Source organism: Ochotona curzoniae, unplaced genomic scaffold (assembly GCF_017591425.1).
Source record: "Ochotona curzoniae isolate NIBS_2020 unplaced genomic scaffold, NIBS_Ocur_1.0 scaffold_3208, whole genome shotgun sequence".
In the NCBI taxonomy this organism is placed as follows: domain Eukaryota; kingdom Metazoa; phylum Chordata; class Mammalia; order Lagomorpha; family Ochotonidae; genus Ochotona; species Ochotona curzoniae.
In genome coordinates, this window is record NW_024467106.1 from 2,420,949 (window position 1) to 2,444,504 (window position 23,556).

Here is a 23,556-nt window from a genome sequence, read left to right on the forward strand (position 1 = left end):
GCAGGCTCTCCGAGAGGCGGCTCCTCGGGCCCGGAAGGGGCGGCGGGGCCCGGCGGGGTCCTCGCGCCCGCCGCACGTGCGGTCCCGCAGCCCGAGCTGGGCCGGCCATGGCTGCCACCCACGGCTCTCCCGGCCGAGGCTCCGAAGCCCGGGCCGCTGCCGCCAGGACCCTCTCCGGAGCCCCGGGGCGGGTGAGTTGTGAGCCGGGGTCCCGATCGGGGCGGGTCTGCAGTGCTTGACAGAAGTTCGAGGGGGAGTGACTGGCTGGCAGTCCCGGGAACCGCACCTGCCGCGGGGCTGGTCTTGGAAGGCGAGAGGGGCGGGCGTGCGGGCTCCCGCGTGCGCTCGGAGGACCGCGAGGGCGCGCGTGTGGGAGGGGGTGAAGACAGCTTGTCAAGTCGTGAAGCGGGCGATCTAGTGCCCACATTGGGCTTTCCTTAGCAGCCCCCCCCCCAAAAAAGGGATGCGCCACACACTGAAAAGAATGCCCATTCATTGCATTGAAGTTAAAATTCCTTGAGATGGTGTACCTTCAAGCCCGCAGACAGCCACTAGTCTAGACTTTTTTTCCCTTTTAGTAATAAGGAGGCTAGGATTAGATCGGGCTGTAGCTGTGACCTGTGGGAGGGGAGTGACACAACGCGTGGAAGGGCTGTTGGGAGCTTGGGGTTTGAGCTAGGCTGACTGGCTAACCTTGCAACACCCAAGCCCTGGGATCTTGGGGAAGGTGCCGTGAACCGTCTGAGTTTTATTTATCCTATTTGTAAATTGGGACCAGTCAGTGAAATCGTGTACTTACAGACCTCCCACCCCCCACCCCCGTTTGGCCCGCAAAGGTGACCTTAGCAGCCTTCGGACCTGTGGGGTGCTGTGTAACTAACGTGTTGGAAGCAGTTTCTGGAACTTGCAGTGAGCTGAAGACACCAGCTATGGTGTCTGATGCTCTGACTGCTCGGGCCGGTACCAAGGGGGCGGGTCCGTGAACGGAAGTGCAGTGGCCTTTCCCGTGCTTTGGTTAGACGTCTTACCTGGGAAGGAGGGCTGCGCTCAGTGGGTTGGCCAGCGCCTGGATTCAGGCTGAAGGATTTGAAAACAAAAATCTTAGCAGCTTAAATTACACCCAGCGCTGTGCAAAGTATGTTCTTCATTGTTTTCTGATTGTTAAACTGATACCAACTTGTTGCAGCAAATTTGGAAAACTTTAAAAACTCACCCATAATTGTACCACTCAGTATGCCACGGCTGTTAACACTTAGATGCATGTTGTGTTAGAAAAATAACAGGTCACATAGGAGTCAGACAAGGGGTGTTTTCCAAGCAAGCAGGGCACAGGTAGTCAGTGGCGTTAGGGCACTGGTGTCCTCATTGTGGGGAAGCTGGGCTGTAGAATGGTAACGTCTGGGCCAGACCGCATGGCTGTTCTGTGTGGACTGGGGGTTGGATGGCAGGCCCTGTCCCCCACGTGTGTAGGTAACACACAGGCTGGCAGGTCACCGCCGCTCAGCGTTGGCCACGGTGTGACCTCTTAGACTCTGAAAGTCTCCTGCCATGATCCCCTCACCTGACAGGTGCAGGGAAATGCCTTGCTTCGTGTTGGGTGGGTGGTGGGCAGTAGGTGCTGGCCGTGGGGACAGCAGGTGCCAGGCCCCCAGAGGGAGGGAACGCAGCATAATTTACCATATCATCATGGTGAGGGGTGGAGGTCAGGTTCAAGGGCTTGAAGATCTTATCACTGCCCTTCCATTCTGGTCTAACTGTGGGAAACCTGTCGACAGTTACACTTGACAACTTGCTTTTGGAGAGATATTGACATACAGATTTGGGATGAGTAGGCTGGTTTGGGGTGTAGAGTTTTGGGGTATTTCGACTGAAGAAGAGGAGGGGGCATTGTATGATGTCTGAGGGAGTGGCCTGCACAGGAGGAAGGAAGCTTACCCACGCTGCTGCAGGCAGCACCCCTCCGCCCAGGAGGTACAGGATGAAGGGGGCAGATCTGCGCTGAGCGTCTTGTGTTCCTGGGTCAGGAACAGAGCAGGCTTCCTGCAGCATGACGGTTGAGGCTGCACGGCTCTCCACCAGGTAGCCTGTGGGTGCCCGGGGTCTATGGGCCCATGAAGTTGGTGGCACCTGCACATTTCATGTCATTTTTGCAAATGAGTCCGCTGATGTGAAAGCCAACTTTGTCTTCCTGTAAGCTGAAATCTGTAACTCTTGAACTCTGCTAAAATGTGAAATACTGGCCAGTACTGTTACTCATGGAAAGGACAGCAGAATGGCTGCTGTGGCTCGGTTAGTCTGAGACTGACAGTCGTGGCTACAGCAAGCTGTATGCTGCATGACCATGGGCCGTGATACCAAGCCACCAGAAAAGCAAGGTTTAAGAAGAAGCAGAATTCTGGACCGCCTGCCCTGGCTACCAGGGGCGGCTGCTGTATTCATGTTAGAACAGCAGAGAAAGGCAAAGAACGTGCAGGATTGAACGCTTCTTCTCCTAGGGCAAGTTTGGACATCTGCGTTACCGAGTGAGGAGCAACAGGCAGGAAATACTCAGAGGAGTACGGCCTGTGACTGGCAATCCAGCAGGGCGGCGGGAAGCTAGTGGGGTAGAAGTGACGGATGGAGCAGAACGCGCATTTGGAATGGGAGCAGTGTGTGGGACCGTCTCCAGAGCATCTGAGCCTGCGGGAGCGGTGTGGGGGGCAGGCTGCAGAGCCAAGCCGGGCCCAGCAGCGACCAGGGCTCCCGTTCCTGGCACAGCCAGGCACTGCCTCCTGCCCCTCCCAGCCCTGCCTGGCTGCTGCTGCTTTCCCCTGCCCGCCTCTTCACGCACATGGAGGTGAAGGCTGTGGGTGGACTGGCCGCCAGTTCAGCCCCCTGCTCCGTGTTCATCCTCGTCAAGGTGGCTTAGCCGATGGGTAGTCTGGCAGGTGCGTGTGATGAGCTGAGGCTAAACCTTTTTCCTGGCTTTTGTAAAAGGCTGACTTAAAGACTCAGACTGCCAACCCTCAACCATTGCTTGACATGCAGGGCTAGTGCTCCCAGTGTGGAGAGAGGCAGTTCCATGGGCGGCCCAGCTTTGCTGGGAGGCCTTCCTCACACCCTAACTGCACCTCTTGTTGCCTTTCCTTCTGGGAACGCAGCGAGTGAAAGCTGCCAAGAGGAGACAGCCAGCATCCGGGGCGGCTCCCCCAGCCAAACGGAGGAACACAACTGTTGGAGAAGCCGAACGGACTTGCAAGGGGCGTGCCCAAAAGGTGCTTTCTCCCAGGAAGTACTCGGTCCCTCCAGGTGATGGAAAGCAAGAGGAGAAGCCGTGCATTAAGACGTCATCACTGTTTAAAAACAACCCTGAGCTCCCAGAACTCCCCAGGTGTGTGCTGGCGCGGGGCGCTCCGGGAGACGGGGAGGTGCGGTGTGTGCCGGTCTCAGCATCCACACTGGGGCTGATGCCCGGTTTGTTCATGCTTTGCAGACCTGTGGTGAAGCAGGTGCACGAGACAGTGTTCACTCCTGACACTTTCCACGAGCTGGGCCTCCATCCGCACCTGGTGAGTATGCTGCCGCATCGGCGGGCCAGGCGCGAGGGTGTGTGTTCAGAGTGACCAGAGAGGGACATCCCGGGAGAGCAGTCGCTGAGAGGCTCCTCTGCCCGCTGCATGGCAGGGTCTCTGCTGCTGTGCATGGTCACTCGTCCCTGGCTGCTGAAGCCTGCCCTCTGCCATCCCGGGATCTCATTTACTGGACTGGACAGTCGCTGGATGGTGCGGGATGGCATGTGTCACAGTGACCATGGACAGGGAATGAGCTGGCCTTGTGTTAGTGAGGCCCCTGTGCAAGCTTAGAGAATTTCAGGAAAAGGAAGCTGCTTAAATGCTCTTCTAGCAACTGAAAAGCCAACAGGAATGAGCTTTCAAGTCCCGCAAGCAAGCAGAGACAGGAGGGTGTTGATGTTCGGAGTCTTGATTTCCTCTGCTCACTGTCCCGGGGGCCCTTTCCTGGGGTGGGTTACTGGACCGCTGCCCACTCCACAGGGTGAGGCTGGGTCCCTCTGCCTCGCCCAGCAGCCGTTTGGGGCTGCGTGACTCTGTTGTGAGATCTGCTGTGTGCGTGGCAGGAGGCTTCTGGCCGTGCAGGCCTCCCAGCCCTCTCCCCTGGCTGACATCTCTCCAGGTGTGGCCATCTGTGTCCTGGGTTGGGGAGGGAACTCCCCCCAGCGAAGGGTGCTGTTGGAGGAACTAGCTAAACACTGTTGCCATCATGTTGGCTCCTGTTTATGTCACTTGCATTAAACATGTTTATATAAAAGAAAACATGTTTATATGAAAGAAAAATGCTGTTTTTTTTTTTTTCTTTTTTAGATTTCCACAATAAATACAGTTTTAAAAATGTCTAGTCTGACCAGGTAAGAGTCTCAGGCTCCCTTTGGTCTTTTCAGTGCTGCAGTGGGTGTGAGCAGGTGATGTGGCTGTGTCCGCGTGTCTTGGCTTCAGGGAACTGCCCGGTGGGTTGTTGACCAGTGGTGCGGGCTTGCCCGGCCGCTGCCCCTCCCTCGGCTTCCCGGCCTGCAGGCAGGAGGGACCAGGTTTGCTCTGTCTTGTTCCCTGCTCTAGCTGGGAGAGCCACTGTTGTCTGTGCTGCTCGGAAACCACTGCCAAAAGGCAGAATTGGAGTGTGTGATTTTTTGGTGTGAGAATTGGGGTGAGCCCAAAAGCTGGCAGGTGCAAGTTGTCTCAATGTTTGCTAGGTGATGACACCTGGGGAGCAGAAAGGTGTGCGCGGTAATGTCCCCGTTGTGAGCATGAATACTTGAATGACCACTTTTTAAAAATAAAAATTAGTAAGAATGTTGGCAGACTAAGGAACCCCAACAGTGCTTATTATTGTGTCCTCAAGCAGATGTAAGTGATTTCTGTGCTGTTTCCTTACTGTTTGTTTCTACATGTGAGGATGCACGGGAACGTGCCGCCAGCTTGCTGGATAGCTGCAAGCTTCCCTTTGTTCTTTTTACATGGAAATCTTAACATCAACACTTGATTGTCTTCCCTATTTCCTGCTGTGGAAAGCAAGAGAGCATGTGGCACGCTTTGGTGGTAGTTCTGTTTTTGCTATCATGCTCATCCAATTTTTAATACTTTTAATATTTATTTTTAGATTCACTCCCCAAATGCCCTCAGTAACCAGGGGATTGGCCAAGCTAGGAGCCAGGAAGGCAGTGCTGGTCACTGTCCAGCAGCAATGGACTTGGCGCACAGACTACTGACTGATGGTCAATGGCCAAAGTTTATTAGTGGCATCAGGCTTGTATAGACTGAGGGTCCCGTAGGGTGAGGGAGGAGGCAGTGAAGAGCTTACATAGTTCCCGTGAACCCGTCTGCAGAACCCAGCACTTGTTTCCACACCCTTGCCTGGAAGTATCTCTTTGTTTTGTGTCTCCAATCAGTTGTTCCCACTCAAGTGATATCCAATCGGTTACCAACCATAGTCCTACCCATGCCAGTCTCCCATGTGGATGGGGCAATCCAGCTACTGCCATCACTGCCTCCCCCAGGGTCTCTGTTGGAAAGCCAGCATCACATGCAGAACCAGGCGCTGAGACAGGACACAGGGGTCTCCACCAGAGTCCCACCCTGCAGCCAGATGCCGCATCCTCATTTAAACAGAATTTCATAAACTGGCCAGTCTCTGGCCAGTCTCTCACCATTATCTGCCTACTTGCCTATCTGCCTTTTTTTCTCAAGATTTTTTTAGGGCCTCACACAATAGCATAGTGGTGGTTAAAGTCCTCGCCTTGGACGCTCTGGAATCCCATATGGGTGCCGGTTCTAATCGCAGCAGCTCCACTTCCCATCTAGTTCCCTGCCTGTGTCCTAGGAAAGCAGTAGAGGACAGCCCAAAGCTTTGGTCCCATGTACCTGCGTGGGAGACCCAGAAGAAGCTCCTGGCCCCTGGTTTCAGATTGGCTCAGCTCCAGTCATTGAGGCCACTTGGGAAGTGAACCATTGGATGGAAAATCTTCATCTCTATATACCTGCCTTTGCAATAAAAATATATTAAAAAAATAAACCTTTTTACAGAAGATTTATTTTTTTTATTGGAAAGGTAGATATACAGTGAGAAGGAGGGACAGAGAAAGATCTTCCATCCACTGGCTCACTCCAGTGGCCACAAGAGCCAGGAGCTTCCTCTGGGTCTCCCACATGGGTGCAGGTCCCAAGGCTTTGGGCCGTCCTCGGCTGCTTTCCCAGGCCACAGGCAGGGAGCTGGATGGGAAGTAGAGGGGTGGGAACATCAACCTGAGCCCATATGGGAATCTTGGCACACGCAAGGTAAAGATTCAGCCTCTAGGCGATTGCGCTGGATCCATCACTGTTTTCAATTAGGTTCTAAAACTAAAAATTACAGAAACTTAGCTAGAGTTTTGTCCTTGGAATGATCCGTTTCTTAGCACCTTGAATGTTCGAGCGACTTCTAAGGTGGGAGCTGTTAGGGTATCAGGGTCTGGGGCAGGTGCGCTGTGTGCCGCACGAATCTGTCTGGGCACATAACTGCGTGATGTGTTTATGTAAGATGTGCTTTTTCTTCCGGGCGGCTCAGTGTTCAGAAGCGCAGCATCCCTGCTCTGCTGGAAGGCAGAGATGCTCTCGTGAGATCCCAGACAGGCTCCGGTGAGTCACTGTTTTACTTCTGCCCTTCCTCCTGTGGCACCGAGGCCCCTGGCCGTGGAGTGGGTCGTGCAGCGTGGTGGTGGGTGTGGGTTTGGGTTTGGGAGGGAGACTCTGGATTAGTGCATGCCATCAGCTGGAGGGCCCACCCGTCGTGCTGTGGTCAGGAGTGTCCAGGAAATGCTTGGCTTCTGCTGTTGCTCAGATCCTGTTTCGGGCCTGGCCGGTGTCGTTGTTGCAGACCCAGCTGCCAAACCTCATTCTAGAGGGTCGTGTTGCTTTCCTTGCACTGAGCAGAGCTCTGGGGCACGTGTAGCCTGACCCAGTGCCAACGTGTGTGTGAGGGTTGGATGTTTCTGTGGTCTGCAGGGTTGTGATTTTACTGGTTTTGCTCTTTTTTTAAAAGGTAAAACTCTTGCCTATTGTATCCCAGTGGTTCAGTCTCTTCAAGCAATGCCATCCAAAGTACAGGTGAATATGCGTGTGTTTCTGTCCGTGTCCATAGTGCATTAGCAACTCGCAGGCTGGGCTGCAGCAGGGCAGTGGGGTTAGGGGTCAGGGAACGGGTGTTCATTTCCTTTTTTTTTTTTAAAGATTTATTTTATTTTATTGGAAAGGCAAAGTTTCAGAGACAGATCTTCCAGCTGCTGCCTCACTCCCCCACATGGCCGCAGAGGCCGAAGCTGAGCCAATCTGAAGCCAAGAGCGTCCTCTGGGTCTCCCACTTGGATGCCGGGCCCAAGGACTTGATCCACCCACCACTACTTTCCCAGGCTATAAGCAGGCAGCTGCTCTGGAAGTGGAACAGCCAATGCTAAAGGTAGTGCCCATGCGGGATGCTGGCACCAGAGTTGGAGGTCAGCCGGCTGTGGCACTGTGCCGGCCCCACCATGGTTTCTCTTGCCGTAGTTATTCATTGACTGCATCTAAATATTGAATGGCAGAATTAGAGGATGTCCAGCCTACTGCTGTCTGAGTGACAAAGAGCTCCATAGACTAAAACATTTTTTAGTCCAAATTGACGTAAATAGGGAGAAATCGAGCAAGAAAGTGTGGAGGTGAAGCCGAGAGAAAGCCCGCGCGAGGCGAGTGGCGCGGTGATGCTGCTGCAGACAGGAATTGTCACCGACATGGAGATACAGCAAGTGGAGGGGACTGATGAGGAACAGCGCAGCGTTCACGTCCCAAAGGTGTTTGCACACAACGTGCCTCTGAGCCGCACGGGGGACGCAGCAGCCTTACCCCGGGAAGCCTGTGCCACCTCGCGTTAACCGCATGCTACAGCCCTGGGCCCCGTCCACCTGCTGTGGCTCCCGAGAACAGGCGTCGGGGAGCTGCACCCAGACGAGCTGCACGGTGGGCGTCAGCAGTAGTAGGGTCCTAAGTTCAGACAAAGAAACGCTACAGAACTCAGACGTTATAAATGCAGCGCATTGAGTGAGGCTCTGGGGCGGGCCACGTAAGTGGGCGGGTCAGATCTTAGCAGGGTCTCTGTACCAGTTATACTGTCCGTCACTGCCAAGGTCCGGCTGCTCATCATCTCACTACGGTTTTTGTAGTTTTCTTTCTTTATTGGAAAGGCAGATTTACAGACTATGAGACAGAGAAGGATCTTCTGTCCATTGTTTCACCGCCTAAGTGGCCGCAGCTGCTGGAGCTGAGCTGATCCGAAGCCAGGAGCTGGCTTCCTCCAGGTCTCCCATGTTGGTGCAGGCTCCCAGGGGCTCTGGGCCGTCCTCCACTGCTTTCCTAGGCCATAAGCAGGGAGCTGGGTGGGCAGTGGAGCAGCCAGGCCATGAACCAGCACCCGTATGGGATCATGGTGCATACAAGGTGAGGATTTAACCACTGGGCTATTGCACTGGTCCAGGTTTTTATAACTGTTAATATATATGGAAAATAAAATGAGGATATTTAAGATTTTCTTGTATTATTTTGACATTTTAAGTCTGGAATTATTTCAAGTGAATAAGTAAAATATTTTAAAAATCCATTTTCAGAAGTCCTGTACAGGGGCCCAGTGCAATAACCTAGCGACTAAAGTCCTGCTTTGCATGTGCTGGGATCCCTTATGGGTGCTGGCTCGTGTCCCAGCTGCTCCACTTCCCTTCCAGCTCCCTGTTTGTGACCTGAGAAAACAGTTGAGGGTGGTCCAAAGTTTTGGGACCCTGCACCCACACCGGAGATCTAGAAGAAATTCCTGGCTCCTGGCTTCGGATCAGCTCAGCTGTAGCTGTTAAGGTCACGTGGGGAGAGAACCAGCAGATGGAAGATATTTTTCTCTTCTTCTCTCTCTAAATCTGACTTTCCAGGAAAAATAAATATGTCTTTAAAAAAAGAAAGAAGCCATCCTGCATGGGCACCCATTGAAGTGGCATTGGGTGGGTGTTTGGCACAGACGTGACGTCATTGCTCTGGAGGCGCGTGTCCTTGTCCCTTTCTGCCACTCCGCTCTGCTGCAGTGTCTGCTCACGTGCCCCCTGGGTGCCCAGGCCCCTGCCAGGCCCTGCCACCCAAGTGCCTGCTCCCTGGCTTTACCCAGGCCTTCAGTGAGTGAACTAGCAGGTGGAGGCCTGTTTGTACCTTTCATGTAAAAATGAACATAAATAAAACTTAAAAATGATTTTCTTTTCAGTTACTACTTGCAAACTTGAGCTACTTTGTTGCCATGTTAATTAAAGAAAAGCAGATACTGTTAACTCCAGTCTCATAAACAATAGTTTATGTGCATATATACATTAAAAAGCTAGAAGAATACTTAGCAAATTGGTAGTATTGGCTCCCCTGAGGTGGAGAGATGAGTAATTTTATTCCCTGCAGGTAACTGATTTATTTTCTCATTACGCACTTTACAGTGAGATAATTCATGTGAAATGCTTAGCACTGTCCCTGGCACGTGGTTAGAGAAGAATTAATGTGAATTATTATCGACACGCGGTGAAGTCTCATCCTCTTGCATCCTCTGGAGAACTTGTTGCCCGTGGAGTTGTTTCCGTTTGTGCCAAGCCCGGGCAGCTGTCGTGGGCCCCGCAGTCGGAGCGCAGCCCTCTGAGCACAGGTGGGCGCACCCCACGCGGGCAGTGCAGCGGGGGCTCTTGGCAGCCCCCGGTCTCCAGGTGGTGTGGGGTGAATCGTTTCATGCCACGGCACGTGGGCAGGTGTGAAGTACCTGCTGGTAGCACCTGCTCAGTGTGTGCTAGCCGCCACCAGCAGCATCAGCAGCAGCAGGCTCTGTGGCTTCTTGGAACAACAGGAATTTGATTTGCTTTTGTTGAAAGCCATTAACAAGTGAAAGTAGAGTATGCATTCAGAAAGCGGAGAAAGAATTAGATAATGCACATCTTCCGAGAGTGTTCTGACGGCCCCTCACGTCTACGTTTCGCCAACAGGCCGTTCTATCTAAGCCTGGAATGTTCTGTGGAAACTGTTCCCAAGCCTCACTTGGGCTCACTTATTTCAGTAATACCCAGTAGAGTCCTTTGCAGTTCCTGGTTGAAACTTCTCTCGGGGAAGCAGCCACTGAAGGCACTCAGGAGGTTGGTCAGTTGTGTTGGTGATGGAATGAGAGGGGCCGTTTCTCTGCGTTTGCAGGCTCCCCGTGTTGGGGCTCTGGTTTCTTTTCAACATCCATCCTTACTCACTTACGTGTGCCCTGCGAGGGATTGATTCCTCTTTCTTCTCTGTGTAGCAACACCTTTTGAAATGTCAGGCTCTGCTCACGTCACACAGCGGCACGTTGGTTCTGTTGTACGAACATGTTTACTGTTCCTGGCGTGGGCTGCTGTGTCGTCTCACGAGTCGGTGCTGAGCACAGATGACTGCAGTCTCAATCCCAAATCCTTTTCTCCTTTTGGGTAAACATTTCCTATGCAAAACATGACTCCCACATGAGTAATTGAATTTGCTGCTCCGTCTCTGGCTTTCCTTCCTTCCTCCCTTCAGCGTGTTGGAGCCCTTGTCCTCTGCAAGGCGGCTCTTGACTGAGGGCCTGAGTCAGGCTACTTAGGTTTCTCCAATTTTTAAACTTACTTCTGGTTAGATACAGTATATCTGGTTGAACATGCCGAGTCCTGTATAGATGGCCGATTCGCTGGATTCCATCACAGGCTTCTACTGTCAATTACTGATTTATTCCCTCTTTCGGAAGTGCAGTTATTATATCTATTATCGTGCCACAAACAAGGCTGTTACAGTCTGAAATATTCTACGACTTCCTACACATATATACAGCTGTGCTGTAATTCGCATTTTATTTTGGTAGCTAAGGCCAAACTTGACTCTTAAAGGCTTGTGTAAGCATGCGCCCTGCCCATCCCCTACAGCACCAGGGCTTGTGGGTGCGCCTGCCTTCATCAGTAATGCCAGCTCTTTTGTGTTCGCTCATCTGATGGCGAAAGGGGAAATGCTTTATCACGGTTTCTCGGAGCAAGGTTGAACGTCTTTCCATGTATGAAGGTGTATGTAGTATTGAGGCTGTGCCAGGCCAACATTTATTTATTGGGCCCAGCACAGTAGCCTAATGTCTAAAGTCCTCGCCTTACACATGTCGGGGTCCCATACGGGCATTGGTTCACATCCAGTGGCCCTGCTTCCCATCCAGCTCCCTGCTTGTGGCCTGGGAAAGCAATCGAGGACGGCCCAAAACCTTGGGACCGTGTACCCACATGGGAGAACCGGAGGAGGCTCTGGGCTCCTGGCTTCGGATCGGCTCAGCTCTGGCCATTGCGGCCGGTTGGGGAGTGAGCCAGCGGACGGAAGATCTTCCTCTCTCTCTCTCTCTCTTTCTCTCTCCTTTCCTCTCCTCTCCTCTCTGAATATCTGACTTTCCAATAAGAATAAATAAATCTTTTAAGAAAAAGATTTGTTTTGTTAGAATGGCTATGGAGAGAGGTCTTGCGTCAGCTGGTTCACTGTGCAATAGCCAGAACTGGGCTGGTTTGGAGCCAGGAGCTTCATCTGGGTCTCCCACAAGGCCTTGACCCATCCAGTGCTGCTTTCCCAGCCACAAGCAGGGAGCTGGAAGGGAAGTGGAGCAGCTGGGGCTTGAACTGGCCCCATATGGGATGCCCACGCCACAGGTGGTGGCATTATGCCACAGTACAAGGCCTGGGTCGTAGACTTCTGCAGAAGATGGGCCCTTCCCTGCAGCTTTGCTTTCTTCCCCCCATGTGTCACTTAACTCACGCTTTGATCTACTTGCTCTTCCATCTTGAATTCCCACAGTTTATATAACAGAATCTGTCACTGATGGATGATTTCTGAATTTTGTGTCACCTATAACAAGGTCATTTTAATTCCAGCTTTATTTTTTCCTCAAAGCACTTTTGAATGTGCCTCTCCCCTACTAGTACAAAATGGCCCTTGTAATATTCCATATTTTTCTCTATTTTTAAAATTTTGTTCTAGATCCTATTTGCTCTCGAGACCTCTGTTTATATTCTAATGTCATTTTTTTAAACTGCCAAAGCTTTAAATTATTTTGATACACAGTTTTCATAAATGTATTGACTATTTTTGCAAATTTCTTTTTCCTTAGCAGTTTGCAATCAGCTTGTGTAGTTAGCTGTGTTATAGTTGCATGTGCGTGCGCGCTCGATGGCGTTTTGTCCGAGGTGCACCGCGTGTGCGTATTGGCTCAGAACGCATCGGTTCGTTGTTACTGCCGAGTCTCCGTAACTGCATCAGCTACCACTGCAGATCCTGCCTTTCCCCCGAGGGGTCAGGGTTTCCTCTGCGGATTTTGTGCATTCTGAGGTTAGGCTGTTTACCTTTTCTGTTGCAGTCATTGGTGAGTTTTTCACAGATCGTAATTTCTAGCATTTTATATCGGTGACTCTGCGTCCAGCTGCTTGACTGGAATGTCTTACTTGTAATAGATTTTCAGCTGAAGTCCTGTTGGTTGTACTCCCTTCCCCGTACACCTCTCGCTTCTGTCCTGTCTGATTGCGGGGCAGGAGCTCCCGAGCGCTGCTGTGTGCCAGGAGGACGGCAGCGCTGTTGCCTGCGCTCCTTCTCCGCCGAGGTTTGCCGCCAGCTGCTACTGTGCTCTGCCCATCGGGGCTCTACCATCTTGGTTCACGCCACTCCCAGTGTTTCTCTTCTTGTCCGCAGCGCAGTGACGGTCCCTACGCCCTGGTAATAGTGCCGACGAGAGAGGTAAGCAGCTCACACTTTAACTTAGGTACTGCTTTACCATTTGTGTTCCTGCTATAGAAACCACTACATGCTTTTTCTCTTTTGCTGGTTCCTAAATATTAAGATGAAAACTCCAAGCACTCTTTGAAAAGAGTAAGAACGGGAAAGCAACTCCATGTTATCAAAAAGCTGATAACACTATTAGATTTCTGACCCATGAAGGCAATCACAGGGCCAGGCGTTGTGGTGCAGTGGGTTCAGCTTCTGCCTGCGACACTGGTGTCCCATGTGGGAGCTGGTTCACGTCCCAGCTGCTCCAGTTGTGAGCTGGCCTCCCTGCTAATGCTCCCACCAAATCAGAGGAAGGTGGCCGGATGCTTGGCCCCCTGCCGCTTCCTCCTGCGACTGAGATGGGGTTCCTGACACCCGGCTTCAGCCTGGTGCAGCCTGATTATTGGGGAAGCAGCAGTTGGCGGATTGTCTCCATCTCATAACTTGGCCTTTCAAATAAACAAATCTTTGAAAATCAATAATGTAACAGATTAAAAGAAACATTTCTTACAGTTTTTATTTTTGCCTCATTTCACTTGAAAGGCCAGAAGAGACAACTATTGAATCTGATGTTTTTCTCTCCGACAGCCCGCAGTAGCTGGACGGGTCCAAGTCAGGGTTCAGAACCCGGTGCCAGCTGGACGGGAGCCGGGCCCGCTCCCCGGGGCTGGACGGGTCCAGGTCAGGGTTCAGAACCCGGTGCCAGCTGGACGGGAGCCGGGCCCGCTCCCCGGGGCTGCCGGGCCAGCAGGTGGCTTATTTGTAGCACCAACACCCACCTCATGGTTGTTGCCTTTTTTTGTTCTCTAATAAGTTAATTCAAAGTCAAGAGCAGTTGGTTCTGAAATTGAACGTTTTTTTAAGAAGCTGCTACTGCAGAAAGCATCACTTTCTCCCGAAGGCTAAGCTGCTCAGTGTTTTTTTTCTCGGTGGAAATCTCTGCTCCCTGATGGTTTTATCTGCGCACAGAGGCAGTGTCAGATAGGGTGTCTGTTTTCTGTCGCAAATGCTGATCACTTCTTGCACTGGAGGCTTGGAGTCAGCCTTTCAGGGCCGCAGTGCCCAAGCGCGCTCTCACGGGCAGGGCCGGGGGCTCCCTCACGGGCAGGGGCAGGCTTTTTTAAAAAAATATTTATTTATTTTTATTGGAAAGTCAGATATACAGAGAGGAGGAGAGACAGAGAGAAAGATCTTCCATCCGATGATTCACTCCCCAAGTGGCCGCAACCGCTGGAGCTGAGCTGATCCGGAGCCAGGAGATTCCTCTGGGATTCCTATGTGGGTGCGGGGTCCCAAGGCTTTGGGCCGTCCTCCACTGCTTTTCCAGGCCACAGGCAAGGAGCTGGATGGGAAGTGGGGCTGCGGGATTAGAACTGGTGCGGGATGGGAAGTGGGGCTGTGGGATTAGAACTGGGATCCCGGCGCGTTTGAGGCGAGGACCTTAACCGCTACGGTATGGCGCCGGGCCCAGGGCAGGCTCTTTTTCCGCAGCACACTTGCTGCTTCCTTGGGATGTCTTAGAGTACTAAACACGTGCAGAGCAGATAGCTGTCTCGTTGGCTAACGGGATACTGCAGAGACATCTTGGTAATGTTGTGTAACCTTACTCTACTGTGTTCTGGGCCTGTGAGTTTCGCTTTGTTTTCGCTTCCATGGGTTCGAGGAAGAGCCGTCGCCCGTCTCAGACGCTCTGCTCTGACACAAGCTTGCCAAGTCGGCCCGTTGCGTTGCCACTCCGGCTTAGCCCTCAGAGGAGTGCTAGATGCAGGGACTTCTTCCTTTTTCCATCCTGTGCACCTTGCACTTGAACTGGCCTTGTGGCACTCTGGGAGTTTGAGCCAGCAGAGGGAGCACATAGCACCATTTCTGTGTGTGAAGGAACCGGGCGGGTTCTTCTCTAATCCCCCCAGCTGTCGGCCGCAGAGCAGGCCCAGACCCCGGAGTGTCTCTGGGGTAGACTCTGTGGCAGGGCGGGGGTCTTCTGAAGTTCTCACTTGAGGGCGGGGGTCTTCTGAAGTTCTCACTTGAGGTTGAAATTTGAATCCTTATCACGTGGCACTGCCCGAGAGAGGACAGAAGGATGGGGGGACAGCACCTGCTCACGAGTTTACTGCTTCCTGTTTACAGCTGGCCCTGCAAAGCTTTGACACTGTCCAGAAGCTGCTCAAGGTAAGATGGACCAGGAGCTCCGTGTGCTGGCCTGTGGAGGAGATGCCTCAGCCTGCAGTGAGCGAAGGGAGGGGCAAGGTGGCAGGGGGTCCTTAGGGAAGGCTGGCGATCAGCTCTCGGGTTACCACTGGAGTCCTTCCCCAGCAGCTTGATGAAGGGAGAGGAACTGAGCCACCCTGATACCTCCCGTCTGTAGCCTCTGACCTGGGCTGCACACTCACTTCCGTCTGTCTTTGTAGCCCTTTACCTGGATTGTGCCTGGAGTGTTAATGGGAGGAGAAAAAAGAAAAGCCGAAAAAGCCAGGTAGGAAGAGTGTGGTCTGTTCCTTTTTGAACTTGTCTTTCTGCGCAGTGAAGCCTGCTCTTTCCACACATGGAGAGCCCTGCCTGCAGCGCGCCGTCGTCCCATTGCACGGGGCTGGCTCGAGTCCACTGGGGATTGTCACCTGCAGACAGTGCTGCCTTTAGCATGTTGACAAGCCACCAGCAGGTTCCCTCATGGTGAGGACAGTGGCGATGCCCACAGACACCCACCGCCTGGCAAGGTGCCCTTTCTGTGTAACTGGAGTAGGCATTTCTTGTTTGGTTTGTGAAAGTGAAATCGCAAGCAGACACCTTGGAGCTCGCTTTATGCGAATGCGCCGATGCTGGCTTCCTGCTCGCAGTGGGTGTCGGGAAGTGCACGCACACCCCAACACCTGCATCCTTTGTGAAGTGGTTTCCTTGTGTGCTGTTAACGAACACCTCCAGCCGCGTGTGCTGAGCCCGGGACCTGTAGGTTTGGTTTTGCTTAGGGTCACATTCTGCCGTCGACAGTGGCAGTGCAGCGGTTTTATTTCATCTGACTGCTGAGAAGTCTGCAGAGCCAATCCACAAGCTCGGCTCTCTGCACCGCTGGAGGAGGCTTGCATGTCCACACTGGCCTCATGGCTTTAGGTGGCTGCTGGAGCTCCAGCTAGCGCGTGTTCTTGCCATACCTCTTCCCACCAGGGGTCCTGTGTGATGTGCGTGGTCACATCACCAGAACTTGGCTGTACTTAGCTGCAAGCAGAGCTAGAAAATAAAATAAGACCAGTTGAAATGTCTTTCCAGTTGTCACTGCAAAATAAAGGGGTGATTGTCTCGGAGAAAACTGGGGTTGTCTGAATTGCTTTGGGGGCAGAGTGTAGGCCCCTTGGTTAAGATTCCTTTCAAAGTTCATAACAGTTTCCGATCTTGGCAGTCAGTGCTATGGCAGTGGGAAACGTGTGTGGGGCCTTTGACCCAGCTGCTGCTGTGTGTTGCTGGGATGCCAGGCCGTGTTGTTGGGATGCCAGGCCGTGTTGCTGGGATGCCGTGTTGTTGGGATGTCAGACCGTGTTGTTGGGATGCCAGGCCATGTTGTTGGGATGTCAGGCCGTGTTGTTGGGATGCCAGGCCGTGTTGCTGCGATGCCGTGTTGTTGGGATGTCAAGCCGTGTTGCTGGGATGTCAAGCCGTGTTGCTGGGATGCCAGGCCGTGTTGCTGGGATGCCGTGTTTTTGGGATGTCAGGCCGTGTTTTTGGGATGTCAGGCCGTGTTGCTGGGATGCCAGGCCGTGTTGCTGGGATTCCAGGCCGTGTTGTTGGGATGCCAGGCCGTGTTGCTGGGATGCCGTGTTGTTGGGATGTCAGACCGTGTTGCTGGGATGCCAGGCCGTGTTGCTGGGATGTCAGGCCGTGTTGCTGGGATGCCAGGCCGTGGCCACTGAAGTGAAGCTGTCTCCCTCACCTTTTCGTGTGTGTGTTTATTGATGTAGCACTGTTTGAGTGACTTGCCTTTTATGCTTTGTGATTTTTCCACAGAATCCGCAAAGGAATAAATATCCTTATCTCGACCCCTGGTCGTCTGGTGGATCATATAAAATCCACCAAGAACATCCATTTCAGCCGGCTGCGGTGGCTGGTTCTGGATGAAGCAGACAGGTGAGCCAGCGCGGGAGGCGCCAGGGAGGGCCGTGTTGCCACCTTCGCGCGGCTGCTGCAGTCTCGTGTCCCATTGATTCCTCCGTCGACTGGAGTTCTCTCATCACAGGATATTGGATTTGGGTTTTGAAAAGGACATCACAGTGATACTGAATGCCGTGAACGCCGAGTGCCAGAAGCGACAGAACATCTTGCTGTCAGCCACACTCACGGAAGGTGAGTGGGACGTGACGGGCCCTGCTTCTCTACTCCTGAGAAGGGGCCCCAGTGTACCTGAGCCTGTGCCCACAGGGACACGCAGCCTCGGAGGAAGGTGTCCCAGGAAGCCTGCCCTTCAGACTGGCAGGTCCTGCACACCTGCCTTACCCAGTCACTGAAGACTGACAGAGGAGATGCCAGGGTGAGGGCTGGCCACCAAAACCCAGGGACTGCCCACCGCGAGGACTGCCCACCAGAACCCAGGGACAGCCCACCGCGAGGACTGCCCACCAGAACCCAGGGACGGCCCACCAGGAGGGCTGGCCACCAGAACGCGGGGACCACCCACCAGGAGAACTAGCCATCAGAACCCAGGGACCGCCCACCAGGAGGGCTGGCCACCAGAACCCAGGGACCGCCCACCAGGAGGACCGCCCACCAGGAGGGCTGGCCATCAGAACCCAGGGGCCGCCCACCAGGAGGACCGCCCACCAGGAGGGCTGGCCACCAGAACCCAGGGACTGCCCACCAGGAGGGCTGGCCACCAGAATGCGGGGACCTCCCACCACGAGGGCTGGCCATCAGAACCCAGGGACCGCCCACCAGGAGGGCTGGCCATCAGAACCCAGGGACTGCCCACCACGAGGGCTGGCCATCAGAACCCAGGGACTGCCCACCACGAGGGCTGGCCATCAGGACCCAGGGGCCGCCCACCAGGAGGGCCGCTCACCCGGAGGGTCTCCCACCCTCCGTTCTGAAGATACTGCGCCCTTTACCCAAGTGTTTCCGAGTGTGATCCCATTTTGCTCCCAAGAGACGCTGGGCATCACAGTGGCCGTGCCTGCAGCTCTTTTGTCCTCTGCCCTCAGGAGATGGACATAGTAGCTCTCTCTCAGGTGGGGACACTAAGGCCTGAGAAAACTCCAGAATCAGCCTGAAAACAACACACCATTTGTGTGATATGCCTGGTTTACCTGACATCCCGGTCCATGTTGTCTGAAGAACCTTCAAGTGGCCAGAAACAGTTTTTGTTAAAGATTTATATATTTTACTTGTAAGAGTTAACAGAGAGACAAGAATAGGCAGAGATCCATCTGCCAGCTCACTCCCGAAACGGCCGCAAGGGCCAAAGCTGGGCGGGTCTAAAGCCAGGAGCTTCCTCCAAGTCTTCCGTGTGCACGCAGGGGCTCCAGGCCTCAGGCCATCCTCTGCTGCTCTCCCAGGCCACTAGCAAGGAGCTGGATCAGAAGAGGAGCAGTCAGGACTCGAACCAGTGCCCACATGGGATGGTGGTGCTGCAGGCCCCCAGCATCAAGGGAATTTGAATTTGGAGAGAATAAATGAAAAAGAGTCTGAGGTCAGAACTTGCAAACTGTCCTGTGTCCTCCTTGTAGATTGATGCTGCACGTCCAGCAGGAGGCCCTGAGCGTGCGTGCTGCAAAGCCACCTGGGAAACCTGGCTGGCTCTAGTAACTTAAGACAGAACAAGGGCACAGGCTACTCCCCTCTGGACGGTCTTCCGTGGATGAGAGTTTGAGTTGGAAAACACGGGTGTGATGGCTTGTTGAGGCTATTGGGAAGAAGTTGGGATGGGTCAGTGCTAGGATTTGGTTAGTGTGCCAACGGGCTGTGTGTCTGTTTTGCTGTTGCATTCTGTCTAAGGCGTGACAAGGCTTGCCGATATCAGCTTGCAAGATCCGGTCAGTATTTCTGTCTTGGACGAAAGCCGTGAGAGGAGTCAGCCGGAAGACAGAGCAATCCAAGAAGTGGCTCCCCTGCAGTCGGGTCCCGAGCTGGATGGCTTTGCGATCCCGGAGAGCCTGGATCAACATGTGACACTGGTCCCCAGCAAACTGAGACTCGTCTGCCTGGCGGCCTTCCTCCTACAGAAGTGCAAGGTGCGACCAGGGATCAGGCGGGCCCGTAGGGGGAGGAGGGAGCGTCTGTCGGGTGGAAATGCCAGAGAAGGCGTTCTCTAAGCTGTCTCTGCCATGATGTGTACGTAATCTGTGCCTGCGTGGCGGGAGGTGGGTGTTCTGCACGTGTCCCTCACGCCAGAGGAGCAAGAATCGTGGTCAGGAATCCAAGGTCGGCGAGAGCCCGGGTGTTATCCCTGCAGTGCAGGCAGGGGCACTGCACCGGAAATGCTCACATGAGGCGCTCACTCAGGATTCTTATTTGTCTTAAAAAAAACTTCTGTTGCTTGCTGGGTTCCATGCATGTGGCTGTCAGCTCCGTAAGGGGAGAAGCCTTGCCTCTTACATTTTTATTTATGCCTTCATTTATGTTTATTGGAAAGGCAGAGCTACAGTGAGAAGGAGGGACAAAGATCTTCCATCTGCTGCTTCACTCCCCAAATGGCTGCAGTGGCTGAAATTGAGTTGATCCAAAGCCAGGAGCTCCTCCAGGTCTCCTGCAGGGTGCAGGGTCTCAAGGCTTCGGACCGTCCTCGACTGCTTTCCCAGGCCACAGACAGGGAGTTGGATGGGAAGTGGAGCAGCTGAGATACAAAATGCTTGTAGGTGGGAGATTAGCCAGTTGAGCCATTGTGCCAGTCACATGCCTCTTGCTTTTTTTTTTAAGATTTATTTATTTTTATTGAAAAGTCAGACACATATAGGAGAGACAGAGAGGAAGATCTTCCATCCAATGGTTCACTCCGCAAGTGACCGCAACGGCTGGGATTGAGTCAATCTGAAGCCAGGAGCCAGGAGCTCTTCCAGGTCTCCCACATGGGTGCAGGGTCCCAAGGCTTTGGGCCATCCTCGACTGCCTTCCCAGGCTACAAGCAGGGAGCTGGATGGAAAGTGAGGCTGCCGGGACTAGAACCGGCGGCCCATATCAGATCTCAGTGTGTGCAAAGCAGGACTTTAGCCAGCAGGTCACCATGCTGGGCTCATGCCTCTTGCTTCTTAAGGAGGGGGGCCGGCTCAGGCCTGGGCACTCTGCAGCCTGGGCCTGGTACTGAGAGCCGTGTCATTTCTACGTCCTCTGAGCGAGAGGAATATCCGTTTCTAGAAGAAAAGAAAGAAGAGTTCACAACCATCTGCCTAAACTCAGAACCAATGTGGCTGTGTGTCAGAGAAGCACTCACCTTAGAAACCTCGGTGTTGCTCCCCTTGTGTCGCTGCAGTTCGAGCAAGACCACAAGATAATCGTCTTTTTCTCGAGTTGCGAGCTGGTGGAGTTCCACTACCACCTCTTCCTGCAGACGCTGGCCAGCAGCTTGGGGGCTCTGGCCTCAGAGCTGTCCCCATCTGCCCACGCTCGACTCAAGTTCTTGAGGCTGCACGGCAACATGGAGCAGGAGGTGAGCCCCATTGCTCGTGTCGGCGGGGGGCCCCCGCGTGGACAGGAGCAGACTGAGTCCCAGCAGCCTGACCCTCATGAGCCACGCAGCTGCAGCCGGTGCCCCTCAGACTAGGGGCAGGCTGCTGTGCTGGCGCTGTCCCCGGGCACGGAGCTCTTCCACCCGAGAGAGCTCACGAGCCCCGCTTGGCCTAAGTCTGCCTCAAGCAGCTGTTAAGGCAACAGAGCGCCACTAAGGAGCTGGCACCAGGGAAGGGTTTTGCCTTTTTAGTACCCAGTGTGTAATTAGGGCTTGATGTCTTCAAATTAAGAGCATTAATGGAGCTAAATTGTGGATCCCATATGGTACTGCTGAGCACGGCTGCTGTCATTGTCAACAAGACACAGCGCTGCACTCAGAGCACTTTGGTGGGGAACGGCCGGGGCGGGGGTGCGGCCCAGGGTGAGGCGTGTGCTGGGGAGGGGGGCGTGCCGCCCCCTCCTTTGCGAAGCATCCCTCCACCCCTAACTAGGCCGCCCGGTGGGGAGTGCGGCTCACTCCACAGCCTGGGAGAGGATGGGAGGACGGGCGGCGAGGCAGGGGCCATCTTGTGGGAGAGGTTACAGCACGGCCAAGACGAGATAGATCAGACTAGGACCAGCTTCTAAAGTGAACCATTTATAACGGAAAAAGCCAGAGACAGTGTACCACAATCCTGAACAAGTCCGGCTCCTCTTGGCTTTGTCCGTTTGTTTTCATAATTAAGGACAAGGGATCCAGAAAAGTACATTTACTCAAGGTCACTCAAGGACACAGCCTATTTACAAGAGTGTTCCAGTCTTCCTGCATTTCAGGAACTGCGATTCAGTCGAGTGTGGATTTTGTACTCCGTGACTGTTTGTGCTTCGGGGTTCTATTTTAAACCTGACCGTTGCTCTGGGTCTGCTGTCACCAGGGGTGTTGGCAGGACAGCCCGGAGGATGCTGGGGACAGACACAGGCTCAGTCACTGCCAGCAGTCCCAGCAAGTCGGGACAGAGTTCTGCAGCTGTTAGCTCGCTTTATGTAACGGCGGTAGTCTAGCGTGGTGGGTACAGCCATACCCTCTGGGGACAGGCTCCTGTCCTTCATGCACTGGGTGTGTGACCTCGGATCCCTGTCCTGAAGGCGGGGAGGATGCCAGACTCCCCCAGAGGGTGTAGTCATCCACCGGTGTCTGCCAAAAGCTCTGTGTGCAGGCTCTGGCACATGGCAGGTGCCATTGTTGGTGCTGTCTGCCTTTTGGGGTGATTTACTTTTTCTTTTTAATTTACATTTTATTTCAATGTTTCCTTTTCACTCTTGCTCCCTGGGACAAGTAGGACATAGAAGACGGTATCCCCCCTCGCGTAGTGCAAGTGTTAGGGTCAGGCGTCTTTCACCACAGTCGGCTGAGGTTGAAGCAAGTGCGTTGACCCAGCTTGCTGCTCCGGCCACTGCCCTCAGAACCTTAGAATGTTCTCCTTCGAGGGGTGACGTGAGGAGAAGCAGGTTGTCAGCACTGGTGGAGCTGACAGCTCTGGAGTCGGATCGTTTCCTTGCCCAGGTCTGCATGCATTGCTGGTTGACCTGTGCTGTGCTCTCGGAGCCCTGCCCACCCCTCGGCCATGTTGCCTTTTTTCCTGATGAGCCTCTCTGAGCCTCTCTGCCTGAAAACGCAGGAAATGGGAAGCTTCGGGGAGGTCTGTGCTTCCCGGCTGAAGCTCGTCTCCGAGTCACAAGGCCCTGTCCCCCTTCTTTTTGTAGGAACGAACAGCAGTGTTCCAGGAGTTCTCGCGGTCTGGAACGGGCGTCCTCCTGTGCACGGTGCGTGTGGTGTCTGTCTCGTAGCCGCCATGTCTTGTCTCCTGACAACTTGTCTGAGGTTCACCCCTCGGGGGGTGGGAGTGCCAGGGCCTCTTGGTGTGGTGGGTCTCTTTGCACCTCTGGCTTGTCACCTTACTGCTACGCATAGCTGGCTGCCACCAGGCAGAAGACTTGGCAATTTGCTTACTAATAGTGGCAGCTGTTGGCCTGAAAATGTGTGAATCTTGGCAATTTCTAGCCACCAAAAACTTGTAAATTACAGCTATCGGGAGTAATTAGAGCTGAGAAAGTCCACAGCAAAACACTCTGCTTTCCTTTTCCTTAAAGGAAAACGGACCATTTGGGCAGGCGACGTCTCCTCGCTTGCCCTCTGGTTCTTAGAAGCCTGAGCTCTGCGGCCCGTGTAGCTGGAAGCCCGGGTCGACCTTGTGAATGCTCATGTCTTGTTCCCTCTGGGCGTGTCCTCTTGGGATCCAGTGCCCCCGTGGTCTCTCCCAGGGCTCACACTCTTCCTGTTTGTGCCAGCTCAGGCCATGCCATTTACTCTCCAGCGGGTGGGTGGAGAGGCTGCTGTTTGTACAGTAAGGAAGTTGCTCTGTGAACTTAGTAAATCCGGCAGGGAAGTGCCAGGTGGAAATTGGGACAGGAAGCAACTGGACAACCCTCCGAAGCCCTGCTGAGTGCTGTTGCTTTTTTAGGCAACTCCGTGACTGTTGCTATCCTAAAGGCAGTAGGATTAGTTTTATTTCTAAATTTTGAGAGGGGTGTGTGTGTGTGTGTGTGTGTGTGTGTGTGTGTGTGTGTGTGTGTGTGTGCCTGCGGGCACTCACCTGCGGGGTCTGCCTGGCCACCTCCTTGTTGTAGCGCTGAGTCTCCCCAGTGGGAGACACTCGGAGCTGCCCACAGTCCTGGGATACTTGCTGCCTGTGAGGCAAGGGTCCGACTGCGTATTTCTTCCCGTAAGTCAGGTGTTTGTGTTTGTTCTAGAAACCATCTTTAAATGCGTAGTGCAGAGGGAAGACTGAGTCCAAATGACCTGCTTCATGAGGAAATGGGTCATGAATCCGTGTGTTGTCCAGTAATGTTTCTGGAACTTGACCTCCATCTGTGTCCTCTCAGCTGGCTTCTGAACCAACAGGCCCCTCCTTCAGCTCCTGGACTGTGTCATTCGGCCTCGGGCTGTGCTGTTCCACCTGTGTGCAGCACCCACAGTGCACTGCCCACTACAGGTCTCAGCTCACGTTGCCCTGCAGGAGCCACAGTT

At 53.7% G+C, this 23,556-nt stretch overlaps 1 protein-coding gene across 2 annotated transcripts in view; it reads left to right on the forward strand.

Moving 5' to 3' along the window:
- Positions 1-19: 19 nt before the first annotated feature.
- DDX31 (DEAD-box helicase 31) overlaps positions 20-23,556 on the forward strand; it is a 60,726-nt gene continuing 37,189 nt past the window's right edge. For both annotated transcript variants that reach the window (XM_040963755.1, XM_040963756.1), the window contains exons 1-14: positions 20-191; positions 3,141-3,370; positions 3,473-3,548; positions 4,359-4,402; positions 6,595-6,665; positions 7,069-7,133; positions 12,774-12,818; positions 14,976-15,017; positions 15,257-15,321; positions 16,842-16,961; positions 17,071-17,177; positions 18,822-19,057; positions 20,293-20,469; positions 22,233-22,292. In XM_040963755.1, coding sequence (XP_040819689.1) covers positions 108-191; positions 3,141-3,370; positions 3,473-3,548; positions 4,359-4,402; positions 6,595-6,665; positions 7,069-7,133; positions 12,774-12,818; positions 14,976-15,017; positions 15,257-15,321; positions 16,842-16,961; positions 17,071-17,177; positions 18,822-19,057; positions 20,293-20,469; positions 22,233-22,292 — 1,422 coding nt within the window. In that variant the 5' untranslated portion in view covers positions 20-107. The remainder of the gene's footprint in view (positions 192-3,140; positions 3,371-3,472; positions 3,549-4,358; positions 4,403-6,594; positions 6,666-7,068; positions 7,134-12,773; positions 12,819-14,975; positions 15,018-15,256; positions 15,322-16,841; positions 16,962-17,070; positions 17,178-18,821; positions 19,058-20,292; positions 20,470-22,232; positions 22,293-23,556) is intronic.